This window comes from Ooceraea biroi, chromosome 12 (genome assembly GCF_003672135.1).
Source record: "Ooceraea biroi isolate clonal line C1 chromosome 12, Obir_v5.4, whole genome shotgun sequence".
Lineage (NCBI taxonomy): Eukaryota > Metazoa > Arthropoda > Insecta > Hymenoptera > Formicidae > Ooceraea > Ooceraea biroi.
This window is the reverse complement of record NC_039517.1, coordinates 12,160,337-12,175,623: the sequence shown is the minus strand read 5'-3', so window position 1 is coordinate 12,175,623 and position 15,287 is coordinate 12,160,337. Positions and strand designations below refer to the sequence as shown.

The window sequence follows — 15,287 nt, the reverse complement described above, 5'->3', positions numbered from 1 at the left end:
GGCTAAAGACATATTCGAATTGATCTTGCCTTAGTTGGCCGGATCAGTGATCGATCTTGCCTTAACTGGCCGGATCAGTGATCGAGTAGATTGTGCTGTTGGCTACCAGAGAGCATAGACGAACATGTCAGTTTTAAAGAAACTATTTATCAATCTGTCCATTTGTTATCTAATTGGTTGTTTTGACACTCTTATATTATGACTATCTCGTTTATATTGTTGCTATTGATTGGATTCCTGTTGTGAATTTTATTATGAAATGTGTTTCGGTGGATATCGCTAATGTCCAAATTGTTTTGATTATTTGTATCTCACTTGAGAAGGACCCAAAACAAGGGTCGAAACGTAGTGGAGATTGATTATTACCAGGGCAACCAAAATATGCTAGAGCATATATTTTTTTATTTGTCTAATAAAGAAATTAACTACATATAAATTCGTTTCAGAAGAAACTGTGCATTTTAAGCCCTATTTGTTATAGCATATTGTTGCATATTTCATCCATAAGTGCATATTTTTGCATATTTCACCCATATGTACATAATATTTTACATATTTTACCAATTTTGTACATTTCACATTGTTTCTTGATTGAAATTCATGATTATTTTTTTCTAATATAGTAATAAACAGGATAATTAAAATAAAAATATGCTGTGGTATATCTTTTTGTTTCGACTAATAAAGGAATTTACCAGAGTGCTCATTTTCAAACCGCGCGCCGCGCACTGGTACGAGAGGCGGCTTTTTCTATATGCTGCGAACAGAAAACTCGTTATCACTCTCAATTGTTTCGGCGTTCAGCTGCCGATCCTTGTCGAGAAGGTAGAAGACAGAAGTTCTCGACGCGATAAGAACACTGCGTTATAGCTTCTTTAACATTCAAATACAAAAGTGCTAATTTATTAATATTGATTTTGTATTTGTGAATAAACGGAAAAGGTAAGTTTATAAAAAATTCAATTAAAATTATAAATCGTATTCAATTTTCAAATTGTTTTTAGATCATGCCAAAAACAAAGACATCAATTTCAAACAGATTGTCGCAATATGTGCGTGAATTTCCATCGTTCAAGACTGATGGTACGGTTCTTTTTTGCAAAATATGCAATAAAGTAGTATCAGCTGAGAAAATATTTACAGTAAAACAACACTTAGCAAGTAAAAAACATATTGAGCTTGCTAACAAGAATGAAGTAACAAGAAGTACACAGCAACTTTTTGGGGAATCTTCCATATCTAAGATGAACAATACTCAATTTGCAAAAGATTTGTGTAGTGCTCTTATTTCTGCGGATATACCGTTATATAAAATGCGAAATCAAAACTTTGTATCTTTCTTAGAAAAGTACACGCAACATAAAGTGCCATCGGAAACTACTCTTCGCACAAATAGTGTAAAAGATCTGTACAAAGCGACCATAGAGAACATCAAAAGTTGCGTCAAAAATCATTTTTTGTGGATATCAATCGATGAGACTACGGACGCAACTGGCAGATATGTAGCAAATATCATAATTGGTATTTTGGATTCTGAAGAGTTGAGCGCCAAACGAAAATACTTGTTAAATACTGTTGTTTGAGACTAGGCAAATGAATTTATAGATTCAATTTATTTTAGCGTTATAATTCGGATATAGATTTAGCTGCTCGAAATTCGTGAGAGCGAGCCGCGGATAACATGTTTGTCCCGGAATCAGACAAATATTTTCATCGTCTTTCTTCGAGCTCCGTTAGAAACGGTTCCGTACGTCCATATATGGACTGCTCGCCGATAGAAAGCCGTTTGAAGGGCTTTGTTCAATCCAGTCCGGATTTGAGAAATTTCTTCTCAAGTCATCCGGTCCAACACAAAATTAGCGTGGTAAAGAGCCTAGTCGATAGAGCACTACTTTTGTCGGACGCTCGGTTCCATGGTGCTAACATTGAACTTGTTCGAGATATTTTGATGAATAATGGTTATCCGGTTGGGTTTGTAAATAAAAACATAAAAAGAAGAATTGTAAATTGAATATTATTAATCGCCAGACAATTCAATATATTAACGAAGTATTCTTTCGATCAAACTGGCCAAACGTATGCTAGATGGTCAGCAATCCTCTATTATTTTATTATTCAAACGCGATCTATTGCACGCCGACGGGATTTGTCAGTCAAATGCAAATTCCGTCGGCGTGCAATAGATCGCGTTTGAATAATAAAATAATAGAGGATTGCTGACCATCTAGCATACGTTTGGCCAGTTTGATCAAAAGAATACTTCATTAATATATAAAAAGAAAAACTTTGGAACTTAGGCACCGGGACTTATCGGTCGTGACTAGAATAAAGGAACTAACTCGTTCAAAACCGATTATAAAAATTCCATTCATTGGTTATGCTAGCGACTTATTAAAAAGAAATCTCACTAAATTCGGGTTTGAACCGATTTTCTCTGTGCCTAATAAATTGGGTCGATTTGTAAAGTTGGGAAAGGATAAGCTTGAGAAAGATTTACAAAATAGTGTTGTTTACAAGATCGACTGCGGTAATTGCGAGGCCTGTTACATAGGCCAGACGAAGCGACATTTAACGACTCGAGTTAAAGAGCACATAGCCAATACAAAGAAGCCTTCCGATAATCTCTCTGTTATGAGTCGACACAGAATAGAAAACGGTCACGAATTCGAATGGTGTGATGCAGCAGTGTTACACCAGGAAAACCACTTCAAAAAACGTGAGATTGCCGAAATGTACTTTATAAAACGAAACAATAAGACATCAATTCGCAAAAGGACACTGAAAATTTACCGGCTACATACGATAATATTTTGATACACACGTAAACTTGTTGTCGTGGCGGAGTTCAATAACGCAGTCAGAAGCTATCGTGCCTCGAAGATGTGCGGGTTCTTGTACCACATGCATCTCTGATTCTCATTTTAAATTTTTAATTTGATTATAAGTCATGTTCAGCAAGTGAGTATTAATTGATAACTTATCGCGATGTGATAAATTGTAACAATTCTAACATTTGTAACTGCGTTGATTTGTTTTTAGAATGTGACTTATTGTTAGAGATTAGCGCTTGAGAAGGGCCGAAAACTACAGCCGAAACGTTGCGTGTATATTAAATTAATTTATATTGCCAGCTGGGTCATAAATAAACTCTCAACATTGAATTACTGACTGGCTAATTATACACTTTTCGAATTAAAAAAAGTAAGTTTTAAGAGCATATTTTCTCGTTTTTAGAGCATTATTTTCACTTTATGGAGCATATTTTAAGTGCTTAAAACAGATTTTTTAAAGCATATTTTTGGTTGCCCTGATTATTACCATTAAATGGCCAGGTAAGGTCGAAAAATATTTTGAACGTCTCTTCTTTATCCTTAATTACGTAGCATGAAATATTTCAAACAAAACAATCAAATCGGGAAAATTATTATCCCTCTAAAAAACCTTACAAAGGTAAAAGAATACTCCAAGTACATAAAAAAGCAAAACCAAATATGATGAAATCCATTGTTAACTAGCCAAGTACCTAGAAGCAATTCAGTTTGAGGATTTGTAATTTGAAATAATACTTGGCGTGCCCGGGTCGCATTGGACATGCATTCTTCTAAATTTGTACTGCCTTGAGTATTTTTACTAATAACTCGTAAATCTTTGTATTTGGTAATATTAAAACAAATACGTTTACAGTTTTGCACATTAGCGGAGTGATTATAAATATCCCTTTTCATTACTCACTCAATACAAGTAATTTACACATACAGTTTACACAAAGTATAGTTAGGACGTACGTTTTAATGCAACCCGGGCACGCCAAGTATTATTTCAAATTACAAATTCTCAAACTGAATTGCTTCTAGGTACTTGGCTAGTTAGCAATGGATTTCATCATATTTGGTTTTGCTTTTTTATGTACTTGGCGTATTCTTTTACCTTTGTAAGGTTTTTTAGAGGGATCTCATTACTTTTTGTAAAAATTTTTTATATTTCATTAATTTTTAATGTTTTTATAGAAAAGTACATAAAAATCAAAAATAAGGTACCGAACAATGAGAGTCACTGCATAAACAACGAGCGTTATCAAGTTCAGTGCATAGACGTCAAGCGCTAACGATAGCTTATCTGGAATTCATATCATTTGACATGTCACATAAATATGATTAAACTATTTCAGGAACTAAAGCCGCAATCAAAAATCTAACGGCACTCTTATAAGATAATATGGGTGCAAGCTTTCGGTTGCGACCACTCCAAATAAAAATGATTCAGTCAATCCTGAAATATTGTAATTGAATGTTAGAATTGTGACGTTTCGTTCTTCTCCTTTTCCGAAATCAGGTTCAGACTCATGTACATATGTTCGCACATACACATTCAAAGCGATTTTGTACTTTTTTTTCGTTGCACCACGTTGACGACGACGACGACGTTGCACCACATCGACGACGACGACGACGTTGCCGTATGACGTTGCAGCACGTCGATGTGGTGCAACGTCGTCGTTGTCGTCGACGTGGTGCAACGTCAACATCGACGTGGTGCAACGTCATCGTCGTCGTTGTCGTCATCGTCGAATAAATTAAATCGTGCATGTATGAACGCATGTGTGAACGCAAGCTTGAGGGACAAAATCGCTTTACATGTGTTTATGCGAACATACATACGTGAGTGGTCTGAATTCTATGAAAACCGAAACGTCACAGTTTTAACATAAGATTGCAATATCTCAGGATTGCCTGCACCAATTTAATTCTAATTGATCGCGTTCGAAAGCGTGCACCCATATTATATTATAAAAGTGCCGTTAGATTTTTTATTACGGCTTTAGTTCCTGAGATATTTTATTCTCAAGTTTATGTGATCTGTCAAATGATGTAAATTCCGGATAAACTACTTGGTAGCGCCTCGACGATGTCACGCCAGTGCTGTATCAAGCGGCTATTTTTCATGCGGCTATTTATTGTTTTATGTACACTGCGGTGCATTGAATCTCTGGGTCATAGTAGATTTCTTGATTTATCGACGTGACTTCTCCGTTGGGTCGGTAATGATCAACGCGCGCGGCTCATAGAATATTTGAATATTTTGATGAGTCGCGCGCGTTGATCATATCTATTTGAATAAATATATAATTGCATATGCAATGAAATAATACACAATATAATTCAACACAAATTAAATTAAAAGGTTTTCAAACTTATTCTGTTATTATAGTAAAACTTTCGTGTTTCCGAGAGATGTCCTGTTAATTAATTTGGTGGCTCTGAAAAAAAACATTTGAGATGGTTCAGAGTAATGTGGCCACGGTGAAAAATATTCATCTGCAAATCTTCATGATTGCTTGCCATTGTTATATGATACACTGCAAACATGTCCACTTTAACTATAACGAAAAAAAGTCATTTTTTTCCGCTTTAACTTGTAAGTGTGAAATTAAAGCGGAATCATATATATATATACACTGCTGCCATATTGCGAGTTGCCATAGTTACGTTATTTTCGTCCGCTTTAAATATGTATGACCGAAATCGTAACCGATGATCACATCCTTTATAATATCCGTTATAATGCTAGATTATTACCAGTCCTATTTAATTTTAATATAAAATCCTTTATATAAATAGGACTGGTAATAATCTAGCATTATAACGGATATTATAAAGGATGTGATCATCGGTTACGATTTCGGTCATACATATTTAAAGCGGACGAAAATAACGTAACTATGACAACTCGCAATGATTCCGCTTTAATTTCACACTTACAAGTTAAAGCGGAAAAAAATGACTTTTTTTCTGTTATAGTTTCGCGGAATTTAAAGTGGACATGTTTTGCAGTGTACAAAACGTGAGTTTTGAAAGTAAAGCTACGCCAAATGGATGTCAACTATTGTATTTTGTTTCACCAATATTCATTTGTCAACATAGCGAGATGTTATTCGCATTTAGCATCGAGCAACGATGGCAAACAAGCAAGTCGATATTTTTCACCGTGGCCGCATTATTGGAATGTGGGAAGCGGGACGGAGTGTGCGAGATATTGCACTTAGTATTCCGTGCAGTGACACAAATGTGCGGAAATGGATCAAGCGATGGCAAGAGGACGGAGCAGAAGGGTGCCAAGATAATCGGCGACACAACAGTAGGCTGCGATCGACAACTGTTAAAGAAGATATGGCTTTAGTTAATCAGGTAGATAGAAACTGTTTTCTTCCGGTGTCGCATTCTGTAAATGAGTTAGATTTACAGATATCGAAGTGGACAGCGCAAAAGCGCTTGCATAAAGCGGGTGTGCATTGTTACCGTCCTGCACGTAAAATAGCTTTAACGATGAAACATCGCGATGATCGTGTTTCTTTCGCTTTGCAACAACTTAATACGACTTCACCAGAAGATTGGAACAGAACTATCTGGACTGATGAAAAAGTGTTTTGTTCGGCACATAATCGACGCCTACATGTGTGGAGACCCGAAGACCATCGGCTTGATCCCAAATACGTGATTCCTTGCGAACGAAGTGGACGCATTACTTGTGCTATGTGGGGATGGATAAGCGCACATTGTCCGGGAGAATTAGTCGAAGTCTCGTCGCATATGGATGCCTTGGAATATATCGACATTCTGCAGAACGTATTGCTCCCCAGCGTTCGTCAAATATATTCCGAGGAAGATATGCCAACGTTCCGATTAGTGCAAGACAATAGTGCCGTCCATACCGCGAACATAGTAAAAGAATGGTTCGCCCAACACCCAGAAATTGAAGTTCTCGATTGGCCTGCAAAATCCCCGGATCTTAATTTGATAGAAAATGTTTGGGCATCAATTGCCAATTCGTGGGATTGTAGGCATGAGAGAACGAAAGCAAATCTGGTTTCGCACGCAAGAAACATGTGGGAAGGCTTGAGACGTAAGCCTAAATTTTTTGCAAATCTTCACCGCTCCATCGACAACAGATTGCAGCAAGTAGTAGCAAGAGAAGGCTACTGGACCAATTATTAAATTAGTTTCAGTATAATCGGTTCTTTTCAAAACCATATCAAACGGCTCTTTTCAGAGCCACCAAATTAATTAACAGGACATTTCTCGGAAACACGAAAGTTTTACTATAATAACAGAATAAGTTTGAAAACCTTTTAATTTAATTTGTGTTGAATTATATTGTGTATTATTTCATTGCATATGCAATTATATATTTATTCAAATAGATATGATCAACGCGCGCGACTCATCAAAATATTCAAATATTCTATGAGCCGCGCGCGTTGATCATTATCGACCCAACGGAGATGTCACGCCGATAAATCAAGAAATCTACTATGACCCAGCGATTCAATGCACCGCAGTGTACTTGGCGTCGCGACGCTACCGCGTCGCTTGATAGTACCTCGTAGACAATTTCAAGTGGCGGACAATCAGATCAGTGATTATTGTTACACCTTATCCAGAAGATTCAGTATCATTGAGTGATAGTTAATCTCCCGTTATACCCTTTATGATATAATAACTTGATGACTTAATTCCGTTAATTAAAACTTCCGTTCGATAATGTTAATATATGATAATATATAAAAATCAATAAAAATTTCAGTTAAATATGTTCTGTTATACTTACAAAATCCAATACTGTAGCATCATTCATTCCTTCTTTTAATTTCCTTACTTTCACTAAATTTGGATCTTTAGGGAAAAGGAAATTTATCAAATCATTCTCTAAAAATGACACATTCTGCAATAATTGCGATTCTCCTTCTAAGAACACCATAATGATTATGAACACAAATAGAACGAACTTCATAACTGATGCCATCACAATTGATTTGCTTCAAAAGTGCGAAGTTGGTTGTTAAAACGTTTTGGACAATATCACTAAAAATGCGTTTTGTATTTGTAAGTTTCTTCGCTTTCTGATACAGGCTGTAATAAAAAAATTATTATAATAGATATTAATTTCGAATAATTTAGCCAATATTACATTATCCAATATTATTATATTTATAATTAAAACATTTAAGGTTTTTATAGTTTTTATTTTTATAATTACGCACAACAATAAAGCAGACAGTAAATAATTTCTTAAGTCAGCTCCTAACTTGCAAATTATTATAATTAATATGTACTCTAACTTTTAAAGTTCTTGCTGAACAGAATGATTGAATTCACTTCCATGAAACACTGTAAATATTGATTTCAAAAAATAATGATCCAAATTAATATTGCATAATATACTGCGAAATGTATTATTCAAATATTTTTATTACTTGTACCTTTTAAGATTTTGAAGACACCTTTAGTTTTTTAAATCGGAATCAATGTCTGTTGTATAACAAAAGTTATAGAACACAGGGTGCTCAGACTTACCGAATCACCTTCAGAGTAGACTTCTGAGGTCATTCTGAGACGAAAGTTCCTCTTGCAAAATGTCGAGAGTGGCGTAGTTTCGGCGCTATAATGGGTTGAAGATATCCTATCCATGTACAGAATTTTCCCTCGTTCAGTGACGTTCGACGGGTCGAAGGGGCCCCGCGCATCGCGCACCGATCAAGTCGATCTTAATTTTTCGTTGAGCCGCACTTCACATATGTTCTGACAGTTCCTCGTACATCGCAATTTCGTGCAATATGGTAAGCGATCGGTTCGTCTTTTCTCGATCGTACTGCCGATATCGCAGAAAGTTGAATGATAACGCGCGAAAATGTCGGCGCACACGTACACGGAAGTGCGTTTAACGAGATATACGCGAATAAATAATGGATCGAACGTGGAGAGGCATGTGAACTGGCCAGCGAGGTCTTTAGATTTGACCCTGATCCATGAAAGTGCTTACAGGAACAGGATACAGTGCTTACAGGACATTGTGCAGTGAATAGAAACACGTAGTGAACAGTCGCGAAAACTTAAGATCGACTTGATCGGTGCGCGATGCGCGGGGTCCCTTCGACTTCAGGGTCACTGAACGCGGAAAAATTCTGTACATGGATAGGATATCTTTAACACATTATAGCGCTGAAACTACGCTACCCTCGACATTCATTTTGCCAGAGAAACTTTCGTCTCGGAATGACGTCAGAAGTCTACCCTAAAGCGGAGATTTAGAAAGTCTGGGACACCCTGTATAAGAATCTTAATTTTTTATCAAAAAAATATGACAAAGAGTAAATTACATTTCTTCTGTAATTGCTGCATCAAACGAAACATTATTATGTAATGGATACGTTTCTGCTATTATCCGAAAAAATGCATCAATACGTTTGGAATAATATAATCATTTAAATAAAAATTCTGCTATATTAGCTGTTTCGGTTAATTTTCGCTGTTTTTTGCTTGAAAAACACATTTATTTCAATTACAAAGTAAATTGATTAATCAATCAAAATATTTTCTATCGTTTTGTATTACTTTTTCCTATCTTTCTGTAAGAGATGAATTCCGCGGTGATAGAATGACTCAGGTTTTGAAGCAATCCATTCATCTATCCACTTTCGGACTTCTTCGTAATCTCGAAAGCGTGTGTCTTCAAGGTCATGCTGCATTGAACGGAACAAGTAGTAACAAGTGGTAATTAGATGAGACCAGGTCTGGAGAATACGCAGCATGCGGAAGAACCTCCCATTCGAGCTCTGTCAGCGTTTTCTTGATGACTTTTGCAACATGTGGCCGGTGGCATTTCGTGTAACTTTTCTTTTGTTGTGTGCGATTTATGGTCGTTTTTGATCCAACGCTAGCTTCAAACTGTATAATTGTTGTCAGTTAGCCGTAACAGTTTCATTTGATTTTAAGAGCTCATAGTACACAACACCTTTTTGATCCTACTAAGTACAGAGCAATGCCTTATGACCGTGAATATTGCGTTTTGGCGCCGATATGGATGGTTGGCTTGGATCTTTTGCGTTTAGAATTGTCATAATGGATCCACTTTTCATCACCAGTGATAATCCGATACAAAAAACTTTTTTTCTCTCTGGCAAGCAGAGCAGTGGTGATGAATACACGGTTCAGCATGTTCGCTTCGGTCAGTTCATGGCACCCATTTTCCTTTTTTTTGAATTTTTCCCATTGCATGTAAACGTTCAGAAACTGTTGAAACTGCAACACTTAGTGCCTCAGTCAATTCCTTGAGTGTTTGATACTGATTTTGGCCCAATAATGCTTGCAATTCGGTCTTCAAACTTTTTTGGCTGACCTGGACGTTCCTTGTCTTTCACATCAAAATCCACTTTAGAATCATCGAAATCAATCTCTGCATGTTGTTTCTGATGGAGCAGAGTCACCATAAATTTCCACTAATATTCGATATACTTTAGCTGCAGTTTTTTTTATATCAAAGTAGTGAAGGAGGACATATCGAAAAAATAACTTATCGCGTTCCATTTTGAATTGACTTAAAAAAAATATCAGTGCTTGCAAAAGTAAACCTTGGTGGATTGAATTCTATTGAAAAATGTCTAATCTTTAATATTGCATGAGTTCCAGCTGTCACAGTTCACTACATTTGCAGCTGGAGCCATCTACATGCGAACAGTGGAAATTAACCGAAACACCTAATATAAATTTATATTATCTGCAAAGAAGTCAACAAAATCTGTTACTATTGCATCACTGGCAAATGATGGAAACAAAATGGAAATCGAATTAGATATGCAGGAATGTAACAAAGCAAAAGTTTCATAGACAGTAGAATTTAACGAGTAAATTATCTCTTTGTAGAATAAAATTTGTACAACAGTTACTATAATGGCAGTACATTCGCAGACAGGAAGTGACGAAGAAACATCTCTAGTAGATGCCATGGCAACCAACAGGTCAACAGATGCAGATACGATTAATTGTACTTCTATTTAATATGGATATTTCAGGAATAATGGAAGTGTCAACTTCCATAATTGAACAAGATATTAACGATACCTTGGAAATAGATAAATCACTCATCGAAGAAGTGAATGTTAAAATAGACTCTGAGCCATTTAACAACGATATTAACATAGAAGCATCTTCTACTAGCCCGTTTATCGAAACTGATATCCCATATTGCCAAAAATTTTGCCAAGCGATACGTCAAAGAAAGTCGTATTAAGAAAAAGACTTACATGGGTAGAAGTGTCACTTGCCAAACAGTCGATTACTGTGAGGAAGTTGCAGAAGACGATGTGGAGACAGTAAAAAGAAATATTCAAATTAAAATCCGTTATACGCGAACTTGAAAAAAGGAATCAAGCAAAACATTTACACAATGATGCAAAAGTTTGAATCAAATAAACTACTAATTAATAGGTTATTTCGAAAAACGACTAAAAGAACAGTTTCGAAGCAATATCAAGAGAAAATAAAGAAGTTTGCCATAACATTTATTTACTTTTTTACAGGGAAAGCATAAAAGCATATAAATATGTGTGAAACAAGTTTCATAATTGTCTGCCTCATTCTAAGACGCTATCTAAATGGTATTCAACCATCAATGCATCACCAGGATTGTCTGTAGAAGTTCTGAAAATGATACGAGCAAAAGCGAAAAATTTTAAAGGACTGATCGTGTGTGCTTTAATAATGGATGAAATGGCTATAAGAAATAAAGTAGAATTTGAATAAGAAATATTATGGTTATGTAGATTTGAGAGTTCCATTAGATCAGGACAGAGATATTGGCGAAAAGCTTTTGTTTTCATTATTGTTGCTATCAACAACACTTGGAAATGTCCAGGATACTTTTTCATAAACGGACTCGAAGGAACTCAAAAAATGAATTTGGTTACGCATTTAGTTAAACCGCAATTTGGTTTCAACGTTAGTTTGAAAGCACTTTTTGACTGCGATGCAAGTGTTATAAGTTTAACTTTTGATGGTTACCAAAGTCATTTTGTAATGGCACATTTGTTCGGATGTTCATTGAACTTAAAAAATATGAAACCAAGTTTTGAAATTGCAAATCATACGGTGCAAGTATTGCCCGATCTATGTCGCACGATAAAGCTAGTGCGAAACATTTTCGGAGATAAAAAAATCATAATCGACGAGAACGGTAACTACAGGGTATCCCATAGGAAGTTGCTGAAACTAATCAGCTGTCATTTTGCAGTTTAAAAAAACAAAAATTGCGTTAGAAAGAGGAAAGTCTGCAGTTTTTAATGGGTATAAACAAAAATTAACGAAATGTTTGTATACCAGTTTATTTTATTGATAAAAAACGATAAATAAAATGCTAATAATCAAAGAAGCTAATGATAGATGTTTTCGAAGCACGCACCATCAGAATTTGTATAGAACTTAATTCTTCTACGAAAACTCTTAAGTAGGATAGCTACATCGGTTTCAACCCAGGTCTTCCGAGAGGGGCATCAATTTGTTTTACTTCCTTTATCCATTCATGTTTCCTTTTTCCCCGTTTGTTCGCGAGATTATATCGATAGCATGTAATACCTCTTTGAATCATCATGTGCGTGTGTGCGTGCGTGCGTGCGTGCGTGCATGCATTTTCAAGGAACATAATAATGAAATGAAATAATAAAAATTAACACGTAGAATTTAATCCTCAACTTTTCCACTATTCGAATGTTCTAATTTTTATATATATATATATATATATCGTGGTTGCACGCATTCCAATCATTTTCAACAATCTGTTGAATCTCTCTGCACAAGGCTTTAGTCAGAAAATCAGTACACTATTCATTTGTACTAACGTACTTCACAATCAGGTCACCGCGAACGTATTAATCCATTAACCCCTTAACGCTCATGCCCGAGTCACACTCGGGCATGGGTAACTGACAGATTTGCTCACGCCCGAGTCACACTCGGACAACTCTAAAATGTAAGAGGAACGAGAGAAAAACACTTCTCCTCGTCCTCTTATTGTCTAGGATGGTAAATACAGATCGGTCGCTTACAGTTCGGCCAGCCTGACAATATATTCGTCCCCGAATGTCCTACAGACAGACGGTTTTTTGCGTTTTCCTATCAGTTTCTTACAAACATTAAAGCGACTAGCATACCAAATACGTGGGATATTGATGGAATAAAATCCGGTTTTGCGTTATAAATAAATACAAAACAAAATTTCTACTGGACTTATATATAAGTCAAATATACTTTTATTGCAAAAAAACTTATTTTTTTATTACTTTTTTATTACTTAGTTTAGAAAAAATTTGGGGCAATGTCTGATACCGATACAGATGATTTTGAACATGCCAATTTGTCGGAAAGCAATTCAGACTCTAGTGACTCCAGTGATTCTGAAATCGAAACGGATAATCCTGATGACAAAACTTTTAGTTCAGGAAGGATTTGGTGGGCAACTAAATATAGAAAGCCCTAATCCCGCACCACCATCTTTTCCATTTTTGGGAATTTCTGCTTGCACATTTCAAGTTACGAATACTTTTGATCCATTAGGTTATTTCAAACTATTTTTTGATAATGAAATATTACATATTATATTAGGTTGTTCATTAAGTTCTGCGGTTTTCTCGATAGATAGCGTTTGTCCATTGAAAAAGATAGCATGCATCGCCTGAACCGCGGATTGCCGCATACTCCGTGGCAGGTTAGACAACGCTTGACATTTCGCCAGAGTCTTTGTTGTGTTTTGACGTGTTGTGTGTACGCGCTATTTATTGAAAATGGAGGATCAAAAGGTGCATTTTCGGCACATTTTGCTATTTTTCTTCCGCAAAGGAGTAAAAGCGACGGACGCACAACGTGAGATATGTGGCGTATACGGGGACTCGGCCATAAGCGCTGACACTTGTCAGCGTTGGTTTGCGCGCTTTCGTTCCGGAGATGTGAACGTCTCCGATGCTACTCGCTCCGGTCGTCCATCCACCACTGACGACGACCAAATCGTGGGCGCAATCAAAGCAGACCGACATCTGACGACGCGGGAGATCGCGGAGCGCTTCGACATCGCCCATACAACGGTTGCGCAGCGATTAAAACGGCTTGGGATGTCGAAAAAAGCAGATGTTTAGGTCCCTCACGAACTCACCGAAAAGAACATTTTGGACCGCGTCATGATCTGTGAATCCCTGCTGAAATGGAACTCGCTGGAGGCCTTTCTCAAACGGGTAGTCACGGGAGATGAAAAATGGGTGGTATATAACAACATTCGACGCAAGCGGTCATGGTGCGGTCCGGGTGAGTCGTCACAATCGGTTGCCAAAGCGGATTTGCATCCGAAGAAAGTGATGCTGAGTGTGTGGTGGGATTGGCGAGGCGTCCTGTACTTCGAGCTGCTTCCGCGCGGTCAGACCATCGACGCCGAGAAGCATTGCGCTCAGTTAGAAAAATTGAAGCAGGCAGTGGCGGAGAAGCGGCCGGAATTGACGAACAGGAAGGGCGTTGTCTTCCACTATGACAACGCCAAACCACACACTGCTTTGGTGACCAAGAAGAAGTTGAAGTGCTTTGGCTGGGAAGTCATGCAGCACCCACCGTACTCCCCAGACCTTGCGCCGTCGGATTACCATCTGTTCCGGTCACTCCAAAACAATCTCGACGGGCAGCGCTTTAATTCAGTGGACGATATTCAAACGTACTTGAAGGACTTTTTCGCGCAGAAGTCGCGCGACTTCTACAAACGCGGCATTATGTCCCTTCCAGAACGTTGGCAGAAGGTGGTCGATCAAGATGGACAATACATTCTAGATTGAATAAATGTGTAAGTACAATAGATTTATGTTTTAATTTAGGGCAAAAAACCGCAGAACTTAATGAACAACCTAATAGTAACTGAAACTAACAGATATGCTGAACAGCAACCAGGAAATACAACCAACTCTTGGCTACGTGTTACAGCAAAAAAGATGCTGATATTTCTGACTGTCCATATAATCGGGGGAATTATAAAAAAAACCAGATGAAAGGATGTACTGGTCTTCAAAAGAAATATTTTCAACACCAATTTTTCCAAAATTAATGTCGCGAAGACGATATCTACATATAAAACGTAATTTACATTTTACTAATAATAACGAATATGATCCGCATACACATCCAAATCCAAAATTGAACAAAATTTGGCCAATCTTTGACAACATAAATAACAAGTGTTCTAGTTTATATATTCCAAAAAAAAAAAAAAAAAACAGATTACCGTTGATGAGAGCCTTATAAAGGAAGACTTGGATGGAAACAATATATATACCTTTGAAACAGTCCCGTTTTGGAATAACATTTTATCTTTTATGTGAGTCAAAATCCGGTTACTTGTATTCATCCATAATTTATACCGGAAAAGGCACGGTCCTAAATGATAAATACAAGAATATGCCAATCACTAAAAAAAACCTCACAAAGGTG

The 15,287-nt window shown here is 36.8% G+C and overlaps 1 protein-coding gene across 2 annotated transcripts in view; it reads right to left on the bottom strand.

Annotated features, from left to right (window-relative positions):
- The window catches only part of LOC105275082 (lipase 3), a 214,935-nt gene that overhangs the window by 175,598 nt on the left and 24,050 nt on the right, over positions 1-15,287 (bottom strand). For both annotated transcript variants that reach the window (XM_026974082.1, XM_026974081.1), the window contains exon 2: positions 7,606-7,907. In XM_026974082.1, the coding sequence (XP_026829883.1) occupies positions 7,606-7,800 (195 nt within the window). In that variant the 5' untranslated portion in view covers positions 7,801-7,907. The remainder of the gene's footprint in view (positions 1-7,605; positions 7,908-15,287) is intronic.